This window comes from Artibeus jamaicensis, unplaced genomic scaffold (genome assembly GCF_021234435.1).
Source record: "Artibeus jamaicensis isolate MK-2021 breed Jamaican fruit bat unplaced genomic scaffold, CSHL_Jam_final contig_233, whole genome shotgun sequence".
NCBI lineage: Eukaryota > Metazoa > Chordata > Mammalia > Chiroptera > Phyllostomidae > Artibeus > Artibeus jamaicensis.
Genome location: NW_026521486.1, coordinates 16230397 through 16253747, shown reverse-complemented (window position 1 = coordinate 16253747; position 23351 = coordinate 16230397). Strand labels below are relative to the sequence as shown.

The 23351-nt window shown below is 41.4% G+C and overlaps 1 protein-coding gene across 2 annotated transcripts in view; it reads left to right on the top strand.

Moving 5' to 3' along the window:
- Positions 1-4050: 4050 nt before the first annotated feature.
- Positions 4051-23351, top strand: part of NR1H4 (nuclear receptor subfamily 1 group H member 4) — a 71360-nt gene continuing 52059 nt past the window's right edge. Inside the window, exons 1-3 of one of the 2 annotated variants that reach the window (XM_037160828.2) lie at positions 4051-4314; positions 20080-20218; positions 20858-20992. In XM_037160828.2, coding sequence (XP_037016723.2) covers positions 20914-20992 — 79 coding nt within the window. In that variant the 5' untranslated portion in view covers positions 4051-4314; positions 20080-20218; positions 20858-20913. The remainder of the gene's footprint in view (positions 4315-20079; positions 20219-20857; positions 20993-23351) is intronic. The other variant, XM_037160829.2, reaches the window with a different exon arrangement.

Genomic DNA, 23351 nt, shown 5'->3' with positions numbered 1-23351 from the left:
GGTTGGTGTGGCTCAGTGGATTGAGCACTGGCTTGTGATCTAAAAGGTTCTGGTTCAGTTTTTAGTCAGGGCACATACCTGGGTTGCAGGCTAGGTCCCCAGTTGGGAGCTACAAGAGGCAACTGATAGATATTTCTCTTGCACATTGATGTTTCTCTCCCTCTCTTACCCTCTCTCTAAAAATAAGTAAAATGTTTAATAAAATGGTCACTTATGTCTATTATATCTGTATGGTGGCAGTACTAAGTAATGATATGCCCCTGGACATCTCTTCCCAGCTCCATGTTAAGTGAATCATGTTATAGTTTGAATTTGGCCATGAGAATTTTTAAACCTTGGAAATTCATTGTTTTAATCCTCACCTGAAGACATTTTTTTTCATTGGTTTTAGAGAGAGGGGATGACGGGGGGAGAAAAAACCGACAGGTTGCCTTCTTGCATGTGACCCGACTGGGGATAGACCTGCAACCTGAGAGTATGTGCCCTGACTTGGATTTGTACCAGTGACATTTCAGTCTATGGGATGACTCTCCAACCAGCTGAGCCACACCAGCCAGGGCTACACTTGGACATTAGCAAAATCTATAAATCAGGACTTGATTTATTGCTTTATTGATTGTCTAAGGCAGGGATTCTCAACCCCAGTACTCCTGACCTTTGGAGATGGATAATCTTGTCGCGGAGGGATGTGCTGTGTATTGCAGGATGGTTAGCAGCCTCTGCCTACTAGATTGCAGTTGCACTTCCTCCAAACTTGTGACAACCACAGTAGTTTCCAGATATTGTCAAATATTCTATGGGAGGCAAAATTGTCCTCTTTTTCCCCACTGAGAGCCACTGGTCTAAGGGTTGGTAAACTAAGGTCAGCAGACAAAATTTGGCCATGGATGTTTTTATACAGCCTGCAGGCTAAAAAGAGGTTTTAGATTTTTAAAAGTTTGTAAAATATGACAGAGATCACATGTGGTCCTCAAAACCAAAAATATTTACTTTTTGGCCCCTTAGAGAAAAAGTTTGCTGACCTCTAAAGGATGGAGACATTAATAATGCTAATTAAACGTAAAAATATGTCCTGTTTGTAGCTGTTAGATTGTAAAAGTCACATATACACAAATGATTGAAGAGCCCTGGCCAGCATGGCTCATTTGGCTGGGTGTTGTCCTGCAAAGTGAAAGGTTGCTAGTTCGATTCCCGGTCAGGGCACATGCCTGGATTACAGGTTCCTTCCCAGTGGGGCACATACAGAAGGCAACCAATCGACATTTTCCTCCTTGTCTTTCTCCCTCCTTTCCCCTCTCTCTCTTCAGAAACATGTAATCCAGCAAAAACTGCTCATATTACTGATGAACAAGTAATGCTCCAATATACATAGTGTTGGAGCGGAGAAGGAGCTTACAAAGTTAATGAGTACAATTTGCATGTGAGCAGCAGTTTAATGGTAGATCACATATGTGATTCCATGATAATAAATATATTGGGAAAAGAATTAGTGGGCTGGGATGCAAATCCCTTCGTCAAATCCCGGTTGTACTGCAATCATAAGTTGGTCCGCCAGTGCATACTGGACTTCAGCAAAACTCAATGAAAGAATTCTGTAACAACTGGCCACACGGGATTTACAAAAATACACAAGAATTGTATATTGTATATCTTCTTATTTGTAAAACATGAATTACACATCTTTGATATCAGAAAAATGTAAAATACACGTGTTAGTGTGTGGGGGAATGTTTGAGTTTGGGCATGCGTGCACCGCGCCCCTCGGAGAGCTGGGTCTCAGGCATCTCCCAGCAGAGCGCTGCCCCGGCCTGTTCCACCCGCAGGTCCTCCTGCCTCCTCCACACTCTTCGCTGTGACACTGTGGCTCCCTCTTTACTGCACGGGATTCTCCAAGCTACCTCCTGCCTCAGAGCCATTGTTGCTGCCTTTTCCTCCCCTTCTCCTCTCTCTCCTTCTTCCTCACTCCCAACACAACTGAGATCCTTCAGATCTAGTGCAGTTGGGCAAATACGACAGTCAGTGTGAAATGCGGACCAAAAAAAAATAACAGCTAATGCTTATATCTCATTTCTGTGTTTCAAATACACTCTAAGTATAGCACTTTGCCTATATTACTTTATTTAATCCTTACAATCCTACCATGAGGTAGGTAGTAAATAATTCTATCTCCATTTCGTAGATGGGAAAACTAAGACGGAGAGATGTTAACTAAAAGCTAAAGTCACACTCCTTATAAGCGGTAGAATTGAGATTGGAACTCAGACCATCAGCTCCAGAGTCTGTGTCCTCAACTGTCACCTTCCACTGCCACTGGGGAGAATGAAATCACAACATAGGCCCTCGTCATCCAGGAGGAATTGGTCTGGGAGTCAGGCAGGAGCCCGCTGGGCAGCCGGGAGCTGCAGAGAACGTGGGGAGTGTCATCGCAGAACCACTTCAGTTGAGCGAGGGAGAATTCGGGCTCCCCTCTTCCTTGTGATAAGGTGTGTGTGTGGGGGTGTGTGTGCCTCAGTTACATCAAGAACCCATGGGGTAGGGAGTAGGAACTGAGGGACCTCCACATGCTGTGTAATAAGAGAAGTAAAATACAGCCTCGCTAAGATTTGAGTGTGGCTTCACACTGACTTACTTTACCGAGGGGAACATTATGTGCACACACACAAAAGCGTGCACACACCTGCCATTATGGACAGACACGTTACTTTGAAAAACTGCTATTTTCTCAGCTCACTCATTGATTCAGTTAGCAAATAGTTATGCAATGCTTTTTCCCCCCTGAGAGACACTATGCTGAGCCCAGGGATGGATACAAAGGAAAGTCTGCTCCCAGTTTTTGTCCTCTAGAAATTTTGTTCCGGTAACAGAGATAAGGAAAAGATAAGTAGGCACCTTATCTTATCTGCAAGGTCAGAGGGATTAAGGGACAGCTGAGAGTTCATGAAGGATGAAGGGAGTTTGGTGGGAAGGGCAGGTGAGAGAGACGGTTGGCTTCAGGGAGAACCCAGCATTTGCAAAGGGCCTGGAAGCCTGTGGTTTTGAAGGGAAGATAATCCAGGTAAAAGGACAAGCTTGGGCAGAGGCATGAAGGCAGGAGAGCTCGGCACCGCTGGGCAAGAGGTTTGGGCCTCTGAAGAGACAGGATTTGAGAAAATTCTAGAAAGATAGTTTAAGCATAGATTGTCAGGGTATGGATGGGGGAGTCTAACTGTCAGATCATACATATCATTTTTACATTTATTTTTTTAGGCAGTGGAAACCCCTTGGGGATTTTTGACTAACAGAATATAGAGCAAGGTGCTAGGTGCATAGTGTGCAGAAAATCAGTCAATATTTGTTCAAGGAGAGAAATCAGAACCACTAAAATGTATTGGGTGCTGGCCATATGCCAGGCAGTTTTCTAGACATTTTATACATTTCTAATGATTCATATCATTTCATATCATTCTCACAGTAGCCCGTGAGATAGTGACTCCATCCCCGTTTTACAGACAAGGAAACCGAACTCAGAGAGGCTGAAGTATCCTGCTGAAGGTCATGACCAACGAGTAAGCATCTTACGGGAGCTCACACTCTTTAATGTTATGCAACTAGGAAAAGAGAAAAAAGGAGAGGAAAGAGAGGAAAGAGTTATGTGGCTAATGTTTTCCTTAAGAAAGGAAACTGCGATGGACCCAAATTAGCAGGGGAAAAGGGTGGGATGAAAATAAAAAACATTCCAAAGACAGAGTCCACAAGAATCTGTTATTACTCCACAGAGGATGCCTGGGAGAAGGGAAGGGTTGAGAAGGCTCAGAGTTTCTAAACTTCAGTCCCTGGGAGGTGGTGAAACAATTAAAAGAAATTGGAGAGAGATAATGTGAACAGGAAAAAAAAAAAGCGCTAATATGTACAGAAGTCTAGTACTTGGAACCCCAGAAAGCAGCCTGAGGAGATGTTTTCAAATGCAAGCTTCAGGGCTCCTGGCTTTGGCCCACTCCCTGCTTGGGGGCACTGGGAGTGGTTCCTGGGACTCTCCAGCCTCTCCCTTTCTGTGTTTATATCATTTAGCAGGGACAGGATTGTTAATGACTAATCTGCGTCCCTGAGGCACGGAGCCAAGGAAGAGATGCTGCTGGGGCCGGAAGGCCACCGAGATCATCCCCAGCTTTTGCTCTAACTCCCTCCGGCTCCTTTGGCTCCCTCAGTTTCTGGATTCACCCCAGCGACGCACACTTGATGAACATTTGTAGGAAAATTGCTGGGATTTGGAGAGGAAGAGTAAATTCGGGATCTTCCCTGGCTTTGAAAGTTCATCTCTGACCTGAGACAATCCAAGTGAGTACCTAATTCCTCTGGAAGTGGGGTGTTTATCCATCTCATGGCGACAGAGGGGAAGTGGTCAAAGTTCCTCTTTAACATCAGGAAGTTGGGTGGACAAATAAATGCTAGGTCAGTAGAATTTGATATAAAATCCTGAAAATTAAAAAGGGGGGAAACTCTTAAAAGCAAACAAAAAGGAACAAAAGTTAATGAGTCTAACCTGACCTTATTGAAAAGCAAGTTGTTGACCTATTGAACAATTATTTAGAAATGTCTTTTTAACATTGTGGTCACCCAGGAGAATGGCTGGAGCAGTACGTTCTGGAAATGCCTCTGTTCTGATTCCACAGGCAATTTGACTTGCGTGGTGTTTGTTCTACATTTTGGTGATCTACCAAGTCCTGGTGTGGGTCTGGGAATATTGCTAATGTCAGATGACTTGGAAACTAGGCATAACATGTTTAAGTTATGCTTAATTGAAATGCAAGTTCTTCCTAGGAGAGTAGGTTTAAAAAGCTTTCTCTTCTGACTTCCATTGTAAACTCTTTTATTGCTTTTCATTTCTCATATTAGAGCAGATGGAAATACTTTAAAAAGAGGGAAATTATTAGGAAGAACTTTATTATTAAAGGTGTCCAATGTCTGAACCTACAGATAAGGCATCTCTGCCCGCAGTGAATTAGCAGTGATGGGGTGAGCATGGATCCTTTCTCTCGGATGAGGTTTTATTTAGAAGTGGGGGTGGTGCGGGTACGTGCATGACTCGTTCTGGATGCTTTCTCTGAGAAACACACCTGGATTTAAAGAAATCTGCTGTTGCCTTAGAGCCACCTCAGGGGGTCTACAGGGGGATGCCCTGGCCGGGTGGCTCCGTTGGTTGGAACATCATCCCATATACCAAACGTCTGCAGGTTCAGTTCATGATCAGGGCACATACTTAGGTTGTGAGTTTGATCCTCAGTTGGGGCATGCACAGGAGGCAACCAGTCAATGTTTCTCTCCCTCTTCCTCACTCATTCTCTCTCAAATCAATAAACATATCCTCAGGTGAGGATTAAGAAAATATTGCAAGATGGATAGAGAATGATGTTCAGGAGCCATCACTGGGTTTCTAGCTGTCATAGACACCTTCATCTTTGTCACCTCCCCCACCTCCTAATTCTGGACCAGTGCCATTTGCACCATGGACTTTTCTGTTTTGCTGAGGATGTTGCAATAGGGCTGATGTAACTCTGAGTTAGCTGATCCGGGGCAGGCCAGGGACCCTTCCTCAGGATTTGCAACCTTGTTTCCCACCACACACCTCTGCCCTCATCCCCCAGTTGGAGATGGGAAGTAATGTAATCCTTGTTGTTCTTCTTATTTCCAAACCTCCGAGATCTAGCCTTTTGTAATGGAACACCCACTAGCTGTGAGCCCCCAAGGACTTGGGAAACAAAAGAAATGTGTGTGTGCAAGAGTGTGTGTGTGGCAGAGTGAACTCTAGTTGAATGATTACTGACAGGTCACAGGCTTTCCTTAAATATCCTGTTTTCTTCACAATAACCCTGGATGGAAGTTATCCTTATATTCATTTTACAGATGGGAAAACTGAGGCTCAAAGAGGACAAATAACGTGTCATGGTCGCACATTTAGGACAAGCAGGCTCTGAATATGAGGGCAGGTCTTTCTGGCTCAAAAGTCTTTTTGTTGCTACTCTGATACTGTTGGGGGCCGGGAGAACCTGAAGTTGGGGACGATGTCACAGCAGGTGGCCCGGCCTGCACACATTTCAGCGTGACAGGAGTGAGTTGTTAAGCCTCGGTACAAAAGTGAACATTCGTAGGGCACTTTCTAACGACTGTACCACGAGCAGGGCAAGTGGAAAGTTTTCAGCACTATTCGCTTTAACCCTGAGGTCAGTGTAGAAGAGCTGATCGGAGACTTCAGTTATCAGCATCTTAATTAAAGACTGCAGGAACCCGCCATGGTGCTGTGATTAGGGACGTCTGAGACAAGCTCAGAACTGCTGTGGTTCCCGGAGGCCGTGGGTTATCAAGGCCACGAGAATACAGGAGGCTCGCGTGGTCATTAGGAGGGTAGAGAAAGGAAAGAATAAAATGGACGCTCTTTTCTTGATGGCAAGAGTGTTCCCTTCATTTTGCTCACAGTCTCACTTTTCCCTTAAATGCTAGCAACATAGATCACAAAGGGGTGAAAAGAAAGAGGAACAATTTTCTTCTTCCCAGGTATTATTTATTGCCCCTATATTGTCTAGCCTCAGAGATGTAGCCACAAGGCAGCACTGTGTGATTGTCCTTAGTCACCAAGCTGCATGGGGAGGCAAAAGTCCCCTTATATACAAATATTCCTCCTCCTTCCCTCTTCTCTTCTCTACCTCCCCCCCTTCTCTCTTTGATCCCCTAACCCCTTTGCCCTCCACAGCGGGTTAGTTCCTCCCTCAGTTTGCACCTTTCCAATTTTGGCAATAAAAGAATGTCTGCTATTCTTTCTCTCCTCTTTGTAAATTTGTGTCAGTACAATGCTAATATAATCCAACATAATTGTGAAGTGAAATATTGCACAGGAAATAAAATATTGCCCAGGAAAAAATCTTGCCCAGACAAGAGAGCACTGTCCTTGGTTGATATATTCTTAAGTCAAATAATTATAACAGAGTTCTGGTGACTAAAATTACTATGCATGAATAAAAATAAAATTTTATTAATCCTCATTTTTTTAAGATAAAAATTCTAATAGAACATTAAGATTTTGGTCCGCATTTTAAATAGATTTTGAAGGCGTTTTCCTGGTCCCAGTGACCCTGGGATAACTTGAACCCTTTATATTTTAATTAATGTCACTAGCTCAAAGAAAAGGAGAAATTGCATAGCTTTGCAGTTTCAAGTCCGAGCAGAATTGTCTGACGTGGTCCTCTGGGAGACACTAGTCCATGGAGAAGACAGTCTTGTTGAGGGATGTTGCCGATCAGAGAAAAACCCACTGTTCCAGGGCTCAGAGCTTCCTGGCCAAGCAAAGAACGATCTGCTTCTGTTTCCCAGAGAGCTACGGAAGTTCTTCGTGGTGATGCCTTGTCTGTACCAGCCTGTCACTTAAGGAGTGAAAGCTGGCTGCAAAAGCTGTCTGTGGTCTAGTGTTAAGAGAGCAGGACAAAGTAATGTCATTCTGAAGAGGTTATGTAGGGGATCCTCATTCTTTTGGAGTTCAGACTCTGAATCTGAGGCCCTGATTGGACTTCAAGGCTTCAGGAACTCTTTGACGCTGTATTCAAAATATGCATGTATCTTACAGAGGATTTTTAGGTCAGTGAAACTATTCTGTGTGATACTAATGGAAAACCCATAGAATATACAACACCAAGAGTGAACCCTGATGTAAACCGTTTGGGTAATATGATGCGTCCGTGTAGGTTCCTCAGGTGTAACACGTGTACAGCTGTGGTGGAGTAGACAGGGGGAGAGGTTGTACATTTGTGGGGACAGGGGGTACAAACAGCAACCCTCTCTTCTAGAGTATTTAAATATACCCCCTTATGACATTCCACTCTATGGCCCAATGGAGAATGGGGAATGATATCCTCAGTGCGTTCATCTCATAAAAAGATCACAGCCTTATAACCAAGTCTAAAATCTCTCTTTATCTTCCCCAAAGCTTTTCCCCTCTCCTTTCCTCTTTCAATGTGAACACGTATACAGCCACCTCTGTCCTTTCAACTGCAGCCTGATATTTGCTGCTACAGATCGAGCACAGTGTGTTTAGCCACTTCACTGTGATGGTCATTTTGGCGGTTTCCACCTTTGCAGCAGAAGAAAGCAGTGCTGCAATGAGTCTCCTTGTGCACATGTGCAGGCGTTTTCCAGGGGAGATACCAAAGAATTAGAATTGCATTTATCGTAATATACCCTGCTGAAAACCTTGCAAAGGCTTAAAAGATACGCTCCCACGAGCAGTGTGTGAAAACACGCATTCCTATACCCTTAGTCCAACTTCCAATGTTATCAAACTTGAAAAGGTGTGACAGTCCAAAAATGGTATCTGCTTATATTAATTTGTATTTTTCTAATTATTAATCAGTTCTAAATGTTTCATATGTTTATCAGCCACTTGAATTTCCCTTTTGGTAAATTTCCTTTTTATATCCTTTGCCAATTTCTTCCCCGGATTGTTCATTGTTTCTGTTTTTATTTATATGAGTTATTTATATATTGTTCATACTATTTTTTTTGCTGTTATTATGTTGTAAACATTTCCTCCCAGTTTGTTTCATATATTTAGTTTTGTTTACGGTGTTTTGATGGCTGTTTTCTTGACTTTAATGTAGTCAACGTTATTCTTTTTCAATTTATTTCTTGTTTAGTAAGTCCTTCTCAGTCCCTAAGTTCATGAAGATTGTAAATGCATTTCCCTATGTTTCTCTCAGTAATTTCATGATTTTAAAGTCTGTAATTCACCTGAGACTTATTTTCAAGAGGACGCAAGATAGAAATCTTTATCCTGCCTGCCCGCCACTGGAGGAGTAGCCAATTTTCCTGACTCTGTTCCTTGAAAAGCCCACCCTTCCTCCCCTGGTTTGAACTGAATTCACTGGCTACAGCAAAGAGAATGATTTATGGTTGCTCAGAATGTGCCATGCTATTTCTCCTTCCTGTGCCCTCCCTGCTGCATGACACTTGCATGGTCTAATGCCTGCTCCTTCAAGACAAAATTCAGAAATCAGCCTTCCCTCCTCAGGTAGACTTTCTTATCCTCCTAGTCACACCCTTGCTTAGAACCTGCCAATGACTTCCATTTAGAATAAACTCCACTCTTTACCACGGTCAACGGGCCATATGAGAGCTGTCTGCTCTTAGACGTCATCTCCTGCACCGGTCTCCCCCACCCCCCACGCTTTGCTCACTCATCTCCAGCCTCACTGGGCTTTTGCTGTTCCAAGCCCTGGTCCTTAGCACTTGCTGAGCCCTCTGCCTGGACTTAATTTCCTTGACACGGCCTGTGCCTTCTTATCCTCCATGTCTCAGGTCAAAAATCTACTCTGCAGAGAGCTCTTCCCAGATCACCCTCTCCAATCACATCACTGCTCCCTGTCTTCTGTATTTTCTCATTATCATCGTAGGACATCTTACATGTTTCCTTACACATCATCCAGCTTTCCCACTTGAACATATGCCCCATGAAGACAGGGATATTTTTTTTCTGCCTCATCTACCATGTCGAAGCCTGATATGTAGCAGAAAATTAATGAATGTTCAATGAGTGGCTATCATTTCCGTGCTCTGAAGGGATTTGCGCTCACCTCTTTTATAGCTGTCCCTGCACCAATTTAATTGGCTTTTCCTTGCCTAACTGTCCTCTGAGCCTCTTGAAGGATCATGACTTTTCTTTTCCCTTAAGAACATTCTTCTTGCCTTTGGGTTGAATCCAGGGCTTTTCCCTCAGCATGAGATGTTGAAGACTAGAAAAAGATCACTTTTTTCTTGCCCTTTACGAATGGGTGAGATAGATGTTCAACACAGTGTAGACTTTCCCATCAACAGCTGGTTGCATCTAAGGAAAATGCCATCAAGGATGGTATCTTTGGGTGTGAAGACTTTGCAGGTAATCAGCACTAAAACAGATTTTTAGTTTTAACTTCTGAGAGCTGAGAGTCTTCTAAGTCAGAGTCAAAGCTATTTAACTGGAACGGGGTGTTTCCGAGGCCTGTATTTGCATGTGGTTTATGGTAAATCAGAGGAGCTTCATACACCATGAACTTCCCGTGACACACAGTATCTAAACAAGTAAAAACTGATAACCAGGAAGCTGGAGTCCGAGCTACCAGTCACTAAGTGTCTTATCACATTAAAAACAAACAGCACATACCATTTCTGAAATTATCCCTGGGTCCTTAAAAAAGACTTAGGTTACAGATCGTACAAATAAACATAAAGTAAAATAAACATTTTGTCCCTGTTTCCACCAGTGCTGAAGGCTTAAACATTGTATCACCAGGCTTCTTCCTTTCCTTTCTCCTTTCTCTGTGTTGGACTCAAGCTCCTGCCTTCAACCTCTACAGACACCACCGTGACCGTGGTATGCACCCGGTCATCCCGCTGTAGCAACAAATTTCCTGAATTTCTCTCCTCCTTGTACTGCTTACCCTTCCTGTCCCACTTTTTCACTAGAGTAATCTTGAAGATACTGGGTTGGCCAAAAAGGCCGTATGGTCTTTTTCCATAAAATAAAATACACATTTTTTCATTTTCACCAATAATTTTATTGATCTGGATATTGTGAGTATGTTGTCTGTCTGCCACATGGTAGAACACTGATTTTCTCAATCAATGTCTCAAGTTGATTGCTGTCAACTTCAACTGGTTTTTCCGACCATGGAGTATTGTCCAGAGAGAAATCTCCAGCATAAAACTTTGCAAACCAGTTGTGACATGTTTGATCAATCCCAGCACCTTCTCCATACACTGCACAAATCTTTTTTTGTGTTTCAGTTGCGTTTTTACTTTTCTTGAAATAATAAAGCATGATAAGCTAAAATATTGCTTATCTTCTTGCATCTTCAATATTAAAATTGCTACACAAAAATTCATCAATTTTGCTAAGTTTTTAAAAAATATATGCTGATATGACAGCTGTCACAATACAATCTAACAAAATTGTTTCAATTGAAGTTAAAGACAACTAAGTGCTACTACAGTCATCTTACAGAAAAATACAAAGGAACTTTTTAGCCAACCAAATAGATTTTGTTATGCCACTCAAAATTTCCAGTAGTGCCTCATCGAACAGTTAGGGCTTCCAAACATCTTATAAGAAGAAATTAATTTGTCTTCATAAAGTCTTAAAATTGTATGTGTGTATGTTTGTGTGTGTGTAAGAGTGTAAGAAGGAATTGCTGTATAAACTTGCAAATCTTTACCAATGAGGAAGCTTTTCACATATACAATTTCACTCAATCTTTTTTCATTATGAAATATTTCCAAGACGTAAAAAATGAAGTAATGTAATCACCTCCCTTGTATTTACCGTGCCCCTCCCCCCGGGTTAAGAAGGAAGACGTTGCAGGCGCTGCAGAATTTCCCTCTGTGCTTGCCCAGTTGCTCTGCCCTGCTCTTCTGGATGCAGGCGTGAGGCTTCCTCGCGTGCTTCTATGGGTTACATCAGACAGCACAAGCTTTTCCTATAAAGGCCTCATAGTGAGCATTTCAGGCTTTGCAGACCATGCGGCCTGTGTAGCAACTACTTAACTCTGCCACTGTTGCGTGAAAACAGCCATAGGTAATGTGTAAACCAAAGGGCAGATTTGGTCCTTGGCAGGCTGAATTTGGCCCTTGCGTCATAGCTTGCTGATGCCTGTATCAGCGTGTCAGTGATAATATGTAGCATTGTTTCGCATGTCTTTAAACACATAAGTTTTTATACAACTGTATTATTCTGCAACCTGATTCTTTTGCTCAATATGATGTTTTCCAGTTTATCAATATGAGTACATATAGTCCTAGTTTCTTCACTGTAAGCGCTGTGTAGTATTTGATTGTGAATATACTATTTATTGTGTGCATTCTCTTGTTGATGGACTTTTATGCTGTTCCCAGTTGTTTACAATTGGAAACAGCATAAAATTCGTTTCTGATCGTAAACAATTCAGTGAACATTTTTGTACGTTACCCTATATATATGTGTGAAACATTAATGATTCGCCTTTTAATCTTTATAGAAGCCATATTATTTAAAATTTTAAACCTCTATTAAGCTGCAGCTCAGGGTGTAGTGTGTGGACGGGGATGTTAAGTGAATAGTTCCAGGTCATACATGAAGCTGTAAAAGGTTAAAGCCAAGTTTCCATTCTAATTTTCTCATGCCCCACCGTGGCATTTCTGCTAGACCACAGCTATTATTTATGTGTGTGCAGAATACTACTTGCTGTGAAAGGGAGATGCAAAGAAATAGGATCTGTGATTTCTGCCTTCTAGGTGTTTACATTCTGGGGATAAAGTGGAGAAGACAAGACCAATGCAGTCAAATTATTAATTACCACACGGTGGGGGAGGGAGGAAGATGAAAAGCAGGAGAAGCATCCATGAAGAAGTTGAGACATACATGGAAAAAAACCTACAGAGCTAAGAGATATGAGTACCTTTGAGTAACTTGAGATATACCTTGCCCCTAAAAGGCAAAAAATGAATATTATAATGATATGGATCTTCCTACCTAAATATGTGTTTGGTACCATCTCAGATTCCCAATGAGACTTTCTCTAAAAAAATATGATACAAGATGTGATAGTTTATCTTGGAGAACAAAAAGGTGAGAATATCTTAAGAAATGTTGAAAAAGATAAACAGTAATGGGAAAGGGTGATATTGTTATAAGATATAACTGCATGATCCATGAAAAACTAAATTCAGTTTTGATCAAAGAAACTTCATAAATCAATGTGAAAGGGAAAAAATATTTAACAAGCAATTCTAAGAAAAATTTACCTTCTACCATAAACTAAAAATAAAAAGCAATAAAAGAAAGCTTTACATGTGGTTAACATATTTAACTATATACAATATAAAACTTTTTAGATAAAGATAAGTAAAAGGCAAATGAAAATATTCATAGCAAATATATCAGAATGCCAATACACTCAAGATATAAAGAACTCTTGTAAGTCAATAAAAAAGATGAACACTTCCATAGAAAAATGGTAAAGGATATAAACAGAAAGTAGAAACTACTACATATAGACAATGAGGATGTAATTTTTTTTTTCAGTTTTACTAATAGTCGAAGAAATGCAGCTTTGTATAGTGAGATAGGCTTTGCCACCTAGTAAGTAGGAAAGATGGTTGAAAATGGGCGTAGTAATGCCAGTGGGGTGTGGTGAGACGGGCTCTTCTTCACTGCTGGTGGAGCGTCAGCTGGAAAAAAAGTTATAGAACGCACTTTGGCATTCAAAAACACGTTTCTGTAGTGTCTGAATTTTCTGCTTAAAAATACTTTCCTTTAAAACAAATTTTAACAACTTTTCAGGAAAGCAGTGTAAATTCAGCAATTTTCCATTGTCTGCTCTGATTCTGAACTTTAATCCTTTGTGTATGAACAGATAATTCGATCCATCTAAATAGAAATGGTGGTTTCCTATTATCTGGGTTTTTCTTAGTACCATCGGAGAAGTCTCAGTGTCTCCCCATCTGCGGTTCCTCGTTTCATTGTTTAAACAGAGGTGTTAACTCTGTTCCTAAGGAGACGTTCTCCCACCAGTGCCTGCGCTCTGCCAGTGTTTGCTGTGGCGGTTACATGACAGCAGCATCTCCCTTCCTTATCTGCATGCTCTCCTCCACAACAGATCACGTTTTCTAGTTGTGCTCTTTGGCATGAGGAGAAATGTGCCACCCTACTTGTAAAGAAAGTCTCATAGGTGCTAATAACAAGTGATAATAAGCTCAGTCCAGAACATTTTATTTAAACGCTTAAAATCATAAAAGTCACTAGACATTTTTTTAAAATTTTGTTTATTTTATTTTTAGGCAGAGGTGAAGGGAGGGAGAAAGAGGGGGAGAGAAACGTCAGTGTGTGGTTGCCTCTCACATACCCTCTGCTGGGGACCTGGCCCTCAACCCAGGCACGTGCCCTGACTGGGAATTGAACTGGCAATGCTTTGGTTCACAGGCTGGCACTCAATCTACTGAGCCACATGAGCCAGAGTGAAATTATTTTAAAATCCAAATTTATATACATATTTTAGTTGTAAAAAAGTATGACAGGATGATCAGTAGTAGACATTCAGTTATAAAATGTGCTACATCAGGATAAAATGCTGCAGGGAAGTGGAATAAAATGTGAACTCAAGGAAGGACGGGAACGATGAAAAAATTCCCAAATGTCAAAAGAACAGCTTCTTGTATTCCCTAGAAGGATGAGGGAGGATACTAAGTTGCTATGGTATTTAAATTTAAGAGTAATTTAACAACATGTAGAAATCACAATTTTTGTAATTTTTCAGAAAAATTTTTGCATCTATTTTATTTTGTAGATGTCAATCCAAAAATGTGTTGAGGAGACGTTTTGCAAATGTCTTGTATGGAGGCAAATGAGAATTCCCATTGCTTATTCTCAGCCTATAAAATGATTCTTTATATGCAAGAGGGTGTTTGAAGGGGGAAACAAAGACTCCAGCCAGAGCTGAGGTCTGGGGTCTCCTGGAAGTTACTCATCCTATTGTAGTTTTTACCCCAACAAGGGGGTAAAGAGTATGAGAGAAAAAAAGACCTGAAAGGAACCCTGATTAAAGAAACAGTGTATGTGGAAACACTTGCCATAAACTTGGAACCTATCAGGTGCTCGTTAAATGGAAAGCCAATTATGGCTAAAGCTGTCAGTCCTAAGAAGGAACTGTTAACAGGCAAAGAAGACCCCACCAATATGAGATGTATGTAATTAAGTGGGTGTACACCTCCAAGGTATTCATTACATTTACTCATAGTTTTCTTATGATATTTCTAGATTTAAGACATTTCTTCTGTTGTTAGTTTATGGTAGAGATTAACAAATTTTTCCTGCAAAGGGCTAGATAGTAAATGCTTTTGGCTCTGAGGGTCATAGAGTTATGTCGCAAGTATTCAACTCTGCCATTGTAGAGGATCCATAAACCAATAGATAATCCATAAACCAATAAATGTGGCTGTGTGCCAGTACAGCTTTATTTAGGAACACTTAGATGTGAATTTCATATAATTATACGTGTCATGAAATATTCTTCTTGTAATTTTTTCAGCTGTTTAAGAATGTAAAGCCATTTGTACAGCTCACAAGCTGTACAAAACCAGGCAGGTGACCAGCTTGGCCTGCAGGCAATAGTTTGCCAAACCCCAGTTTAAGCTACAGTGTTTCAGGGCCCTTTATGCTACAAGTGGGCACAGCATGCAGAAGGACACACAAGAAACTGACCATTTCTGGTAGTGTTTTGGTAAGGGAAATGCATGATGGAGCCGGAAGAAGGACTGTTTTTCAGGTACTATTTGAATTGTTTACTATGTGCTTCTGTCGCCATTTAAAAAATTCACAATTCCTTTTCTTTAAGTCCTTTCACGAATCATAACCCCAACAAACCTGACTTGGGCAGACTGCCGCCTGACTAGATTCTGGAGGGCTCTGCTGTTAGTTCTTTGGAGGCACGCACATAGTGGGTCTCTGGCCAGTCTGCTGGGCCAGGGGTAATGACTCAAATGTTATAGAATTAGGGGAATTGGACTTTTGTTTGGGTAAGGGTGATAAATTCTGTCCTTTGCACCAATAGGAGAATGAAATTCTTATCTTCCCAAATGAAATTCAGAAAGAACGTGAATGTCAGGGGATTTGGCAGAACTAAGGAAAAAAAACAATACAAATCATTGAATTGAGGTAACATTTCTCAAGGGTTTATTATGTGCCATGCACTGGAATTGGAGATGCCAAGCTGATATGAATATATAGAGGAAAATACAGTGTAAGAATCTAAAATGAAGATGATTCTACCTGGAAAATGTTGGAGAGCTCTGATGTGCCCTGTTAAGGATGAGGAGCTTGATGAACATGACTAAAAGTCAAAAAAGACAAATGTGGGGAAGTTAGCATGGAGGGAAATCTAAGAGTCAAAGAACTGAAATCTCCTCTTTTTTAAAGACCAAAGTAAGTGGGTATTAATGGAAAGCTGGAATTTCCTATCACAAAAATAAGAGAAAATTAATATGAAACAGTAGTTGTATAAATTTTTAGAGACTTTTCAACCCACTTATACAATATGCAGACATGTATATAATTAGACATAATTATAAATGTTCAGGTATATAAATATATACACATTGAGCTGGTCAAGATGGAGGTGCAGACGAACACACTTTGCCTCCGAGCACAACTATAGCAAAAAATACAAGCAAATTGCAAAACAAATATCACCTAGAATTGTCAGAAAATGGAGCTGCATGGAAGTCTGACAGCCGAGGGTTTAAAGAAGCCACATTCATCTAGATGGGTAGGAGGGGTGGAGATGCAGAGAGGTGCAGAGGGGCTTCGAGAGATGCATAGAAAGCAAAGCAGCAGAGAGGCGTGGAGACAGAGTGTGGTGCAGAGAAACGCAGAGATGGGAATGAGCAGTCCCACATCCACCTGTGGTGGATGAAAAATGGGAGGGATGTCCTGGCACTGAGGCGTCCCTGCCCCAGCCCTGACCACCCAGCCCAGGGATCCCGTGCCAGGAAGATAAGTCCCCATAACTTCTGGCTATAAAAACTAATAAGGGCTGAGGTGGTGTAAGAAACTGGGAGATTCTCAAGAGACTCATCTTAAATGGTCCACCATGGACTTAGGACTCATGCAGACTTACGCCCTCTAGTGTCCAGCACCAGGGCAGCAGCTGGGAGGGCACTAGTGGCATATGGGGGAGGGTGAAGTGTGAGTGTCAAGAGACAGGAAAACTCCAGGGGCCAGGCAGCAGCATTGTCCCCTCTAAAAGCCCTCCCCCACACAGAGCAACAGAGCAGTGACACGGGTTGCTCTGCCCTGGTAATTACCTAAGCTCCACCCCGTACAACTTAGCAGGTGCTCTTGTCTCCAGTAGACCACACTACTACTACAGGAAGTGAAAACAGCTCTACCTAACACACAGAAATATAAGGAGGGAGGCTGCCAAAACAAGGAGACAAATATGGTCCAAATGAAACAATAGAACAAAACTCCAGAAAAAGAACGAAATGAAATGGAGATAAGCAATCTATCAGATGCAGAGTTCAAAACACTGGTTATCAGGATGCTCCGAGAACTCACTGGGTACTTCAATGGCATAAAAAGAGACCCAGCAGAAATGAAGGTTACACTAAGTGAAATAAGAAAAATCTACAGGGAAACAACAGTGGAGGGGTTGAAGCTGAGAATCTAATCAATGATTTGGAACACAAGGAAGGAAAATACATTCAATCAGTACAGTAGGAAAAAATATTAAAAAAAAAAAACAAGCATAGGCTTAGGTTTTTTTCCCATAGGAACCTCTGGGACATTTTTAAATGTTCCAATATGCAAATCATAGGGGAGGAGAGGAAGAACAAGAAATTGAAAACTTATTTGGAAAAAATAATGAAAGAAAGCTTCCTTAATTTGGTGATGGAAATAGACACACAAGTCTAGGAAGCACAGAGAGTCCCAAACAAGTTGGATCCAAACAAGACCACACCAAGACACAATCATAATTAAAATGCTAAAGGTTAAAGATAAAGAGAAAATCTTAAAAGCAGCAAGGGAAAAGCAGAGAGTTCCTACAAAGGAGTTTCCGTAGGACTAGAAATCAGCTGATTTCTCAAAAGGAATTTTGCAGGCTAAAAAGGACAGGCTAGAAGTATTCGAAGTGATGAAAAGCAAGGACCTGCAACCAAGATTACTCTATCCGGGGCTACCATTTAGAATGGAAGGGCAGATGAAGTGCTTCCCAGACAAGGTGAAACTGAAGGAGTTCATTGTCATCAAGACTTTATTATATGCAATACTAAAGGGAATTATATAAGAAAAAGATCAAAACCATGAACATTAAAATGGCTATAAGTTCACAACTGTCAATAATTGAATCCCAGTAACAAACTAAGCAAACAACCAGAACAGGAATAGAATCATAGATATGGAGATGATTTGGGGGCTTGTCAATTGGGGGGGAAGGGGAAATAGGGGGAAAGGTGCAGGGATTAAAGAAGCACAAATTGGTAGGTACAAAATAGACAGGGGATGTTGACAACAGTATAGGTAATGCAGTAACCAAAGAACTTACATGCATGACCCATGGACATGAACTAAGGGGAAGAATGCTGGAGGAAAGGGGGTACCAAGGGGATGGGCACAAAGGGGAAAAATGGGACAACTGTAAAAGTATAACCAATACAATATGTTTAAAATAAAAAATATATGCACATCAAATACACACATACCAGTTCACTATACACATTAAAACTTGAATTTCCCAAGTCCTCAAGCAGCTCGTGAGAATGAATGAGGGCCCATTAATAACAACTTTTATTGGCTTATTCTTCAGGACTTTCAGCTCCCTACCAGAGTCTTCCTCCCTGCAAGTATTTCCGGAGTGCTCTGGGGTCTCCTCATGTTTGTTCATAGTCCAGTCAGCTCTGGCCACTTATTCTTCCATTTTCTGTGTGCATTGGAGAGAGCAGGGCCCAGCCAGTGGTCACAGCTCCTCTGCTGGACATTCTCATGGGTCATGATGACACCTCAGCAGACCCAGCCTGTGAAATCTGGGGCTATTTCACAATTGCCCCAGAATGGCCCTGAGTCCTGTTGGGGTCAAAGTTCCACTGTGACATGCGGCGGAGTTGTTGGACAGTGAGGCTGGAGTTGAAATGAGCAGTCTCTCCTACTTACTGTGTTCTGTTAGCAAGGTCTTTCTTCTGATGTGTCCAAGCTGCGTTTTTATTTTTAACTTCTCTTTTCACACCACTGTGGCAAGAAGGCCTCCTGAATCTAGTACAGCTTGGTCAAACACTGCTACTTAGAGAATACACATTCCTTTGATGACTATGGCTTTGCTTTGGGGCGAAGGTCATAATTCCTGGCTCCCTCTGACTTCAGAATGAGTTAAGTCCTTTGGCTTGCTGGACAGCAGACTTTGGTAGGACCATGCCATACCATGGGCTCACCACATGGACACAGATATGTCTGCACTCCCACAGTGGACACAGTTTGTATCCTCTCTCTCAGGAGATTCTCTCCTTTTCTAAATGCTTCAGCCCCTCTGGTATGTTTTCATCAATTCACTTGTGCCCTGTAGAGTACTGCCCATCATAACGAAATGTCTACAGGTAGGGTAGGTCTTACAATTGTTTAACTAGGCAGTTCAATGCTGTTATTAAAAATAGGGGGTTTTCAATATCAGTGAACAAACAAAACAGACACAGACTCATACAGAGAACAGACTGATGGCCGCCAGAGGGGAGGGGTGTGGGGGGCTGGCTGAAGATGATGAAGGGATCGAGAAGTAAAATGTGTAGTTACAAAATAGCCATGGGAATCTAAAGTACAGCATAGGGAAGAGAGTCAATAGTATTATACTAACTGGATGGTGCTGGTGGGTACTGGAACTATCAGGAGCAACAATTTGTGGAGTGAAATACGATTGTCTAAGTAAATGTGCCTATGCTACACCACTGAAATGAATGCAGAATAATACTGAATGTAAACTGTAGTTGAAGAAAATTGAAAGTAAAATAGAACCTTCAAACCACAGCCTCCCTCAGCTGCTTCCTTATCTTGACTCCTTTTCACACCTGACCTCTCTGTTAGAGCACCTAATCTTCATCTTCCTCAACGGCTTTGAGTGCACCATGTAATTGTGTATTTAAGTGATTATTGCCTAATGTCTCTATTCCTCATTAAACTTGATGTCATAGATTGTGGGTGCTTCTTCCCTTTCATCATTTTATTTCCAAAGATCCAGCACAGAGCTTAGGGCTGAATACGTCCTCAGCACGTGTAGTTTGAAAGCGTGAATCAGTGAATGGATGTGGCAGACATAGTTCGGTGGACGGACGTCCTCCCCAGCAGCCACCTCTGCTGGACAGTTCTGATGTAATAAATATAAATCCAGTAAAACACCCCTGTATTCTCTTCCTGAGTAGAAAATACAAATATTTGTGTATTTGTAAACAGTGATTTCCTTGTGGAAATAGGATAAAAAGGTTTGAAAGTCACCCTCAAGAAACAGCCAGGGAAAGGAGGTTCTGACGGCACATATTTTTATTATGTGACCTTTCAAATTCCTTCTTCAGGGAAGTAGAAGACACACTGGAAAGAAGAAAAGAAGGAAGGAAGGACGACCTAGAGATATAACTGAAAGTGAACACTGCGGCTCTCGGGTCCTTGGATTAATTTTGTACACCTCCTTGGGATGAAACTTCAGACATTCTGGTGAGATGCACCATTGTTTTTTCTGTTTACCATCACTTCTTTTTATCCCAGATAAATTAATGGCCAAGGTAGACCATGGCAGTGAAAATGGAAATCCCTTAAATTTTCTCTGAAAGGCAAAGATGAAGATCTTGGGGAAATATTTTCTGAATTTTTGATTTGCTGACATAGTGCCTACTCAACTTCAGAAAATTCCAGTAGAATGTGGTCTTAAATTACTTTTGTGCAAAAACACTGTTCAATTTCAGAGTGAAATTTAAGATGTTAAATCATCAATTCAAGGCCTTTATATTTGTTTCTATTTTTTCTGTACGTTAAAGAAATAAAGGCAACCAAAATGTCATCGCGCTTTGCCCAAATTTCCCAAGTGTTGAGAATTAAATGAGAATATATGATTTTTTTCTAGATAAATTAGAGAGTATCTCTTCCAAAAGCACATACCCTGGACATGTATAAGTTCAAATTAGGTGTAAAAAGGATAAATAGTGACAGCAAATACATACAGAAAGGCCTTGGCAGATGACAAAAGGGAGCCATTCACTATTGTGTAAATTAGTTTGCACTCTCTCTCGCCCTCTCTCTCAGCTGTCTTCCTCCTCTTCCATAAACTCTGTATTTATTTATTTATTTGCCTTTCAGGGTGTTTTTTTGAAGACCACAGTAACAGAAGTGCATTCTCAAATAGAAAAGTTTGGATGGGATCAAAAATGAATCTCATCCAACACTCTCACTTACTTGCCACGGATGAATTTTCTCTTTCTGATCATTTATTTGGTAAGTTGTCAAGATCGCTTAAATCTATCAATATGTACAACGAACCACAATTTGGAAACGAATGAGAAAAAAACTTTGATGATGAATACACCAAAGAGTCCAGAAAATGCTTTTGTTCCTTCTAAGTCCTCAGTAAACATTAGCTACTATGCAAGGATAGAGGTAGATGGAACCTTGGATTCATTGAACCTCATGGTCCTCTATTTTATAGATGAGAACAGCAAGGCTTGCCCAAGGCCACGAGGCTAGATAATGAACAGAGCTGGGAGTAGAAACAAATTCCTGCTCTAGGGCTGCGTCTGATCTTATTGCAGCAAGTACTAAATTATGAAATCATGATTCTTACGGTTTAATATTATACCCATTACAGGCCGAGATTACTTAGGGTTATAGCTCTGTGATAGGTTTTCTACCCTCCATCCTTCTGGTGCTGGGGGATATAGGGCGCTGTGGCAGGATTAGTCACTTCAACTGGCCCGAGGACAAATTGTACCAAGTTGTTTCCAGTAGATCTGTAACTAGATGGCACCATAAAATAATATATTGCTCCACTTTATGCATTTATGGAAAAAACATCATTATAAACAGTTTTAATTGGGAGTATTAGCAAAGATGCATCAGAGGTAAAGTTTGGTTGGGACAGGGAAGTTTCGTGCCAGTCCTAAAATAATTCCCTTTTGCATAGTAGCGTGTTAGGAGAGCTTGGCCTTGACCAATGTGGCTCAGTTGGTTGGGCTTCGTCCCACAAAACGAAAGGTGACCAGTTTAGTTCCCAGGCAGAGCGCATGCCTGGGTTGTGGCCCAGTCCCCAGCTCGAGGCGTGTGAGAGACAACCACTTGATGTTTCTCTCCCATCGATGTTTCTCTCCTGTTTCTCCCTCCTTTCCCCTTTCTCTAAAAATGAATGAATAAAATGTATTTTTCAAAGATTTTATTTATTTAATTTGGGAGAAAAGGGGAGGGAAGGAGAAACAGAGGGAGAGAAACATCAATGTGTGGTTGCCTCTCACGGGGGACCTGGCCTTCAACCTAGGCATGTGCCCTGACTGGGAATTGAACCAGTGATCCTTTGGTTCACAGGCCCATGCTCAATCCACTGAGCTATACCAGGTAGGGCTGAATAAAATATTTTTTAAAAAGAAAGAGCACTTGAATACTCCCAGTTATTCATTCTACATTAATATATGGACTGTGGTAGATAATGATAGTGAAAATGCAAACACTTGAAATTCTACAAAAGTCAGTGTTTGAAGGCACCATCCCCTATTCGATTACAGACGTCCCTGGGAGATATTAATAGTTTATGCTATTGCGTGCAGGTCGTTAGCACCTTAGTGTATAATGGTTTATCATGTCCTTCCAAGGGGAGGTCATTATTTGTATTACCCGTTTATATGTCTACCTGCCCCCAAACAGTATAAGAGCGTTTAAAGGTGGTGATGATATTGTATTAACTCTAGTTTGCACCTGATAAATAAGAACAAGTCATAAATAATTAGAAGGGAAGGAGAAAAGAGGTTAAGGAAAACAAAAGATGCTTATCAGTGACTCAGAGACTGCAGGCATCAGTAATTATTTATGAAATGCCAGTTTTTGGACATACTTGCTGCATCTTGTTCCTTCATTTGCCTTTTCCTCATCCTGTGGATGCATTCTAGGCCAGCAGGCCCCCTACCTCCATGTCCAGCTACTTGACCATTTGCTTCTGGCCTATCCCGCAAATCCTTAAAATAACCAGCGTCTACACATCTTTATAATTTTTGCTCTACCACTCAGAATGAACAGGATAATTAAGACTGTGGGTACATATCAGAGACTAAGGAAAATTCCACTTAAGGTTTTTTTCCCTCATATTACTGTAAAACTCCATATTCTGCTCTGAAATTTTATGATTGCATGTTAAGATCTCTGAGCAAGGGCATCAGGTTGAAGGTTGACCTCAGCGGCATGCGGTGAAAAGATGTGAGTAGGGAGAGAAGCAGTGGGGAGGGCGTTGTCAGGTGAGAAGCATCAGAAAGTGATTGCTGAAGAAGCTTGGTGACTTGTGCACCCAGTGTGCTTTTTCTCTCAGGTCTCCTTTGCTGGACCACATTCTTATCCAGTTTCCTAACACTTCATTTAAGGTCTTGAGACTAGATAGCACAAGATGCATAAGCCACGATGTACAGCTATTCTTCTCAGCTGGAGCAGCTTTTTCAAATCTTTATTTGGTCACCTCTCCTAGTAAAGAAATCTGAACCATGTGTGACCATGGGGGGCTCCTTTCCCACAGTTCTAGAGCCAGGGATAAACATTTTTTCCCCACATCTGTTTTCCCCAGGGTCTTTGTCTCACTCCATTCTACATACTTGAGCTAAGG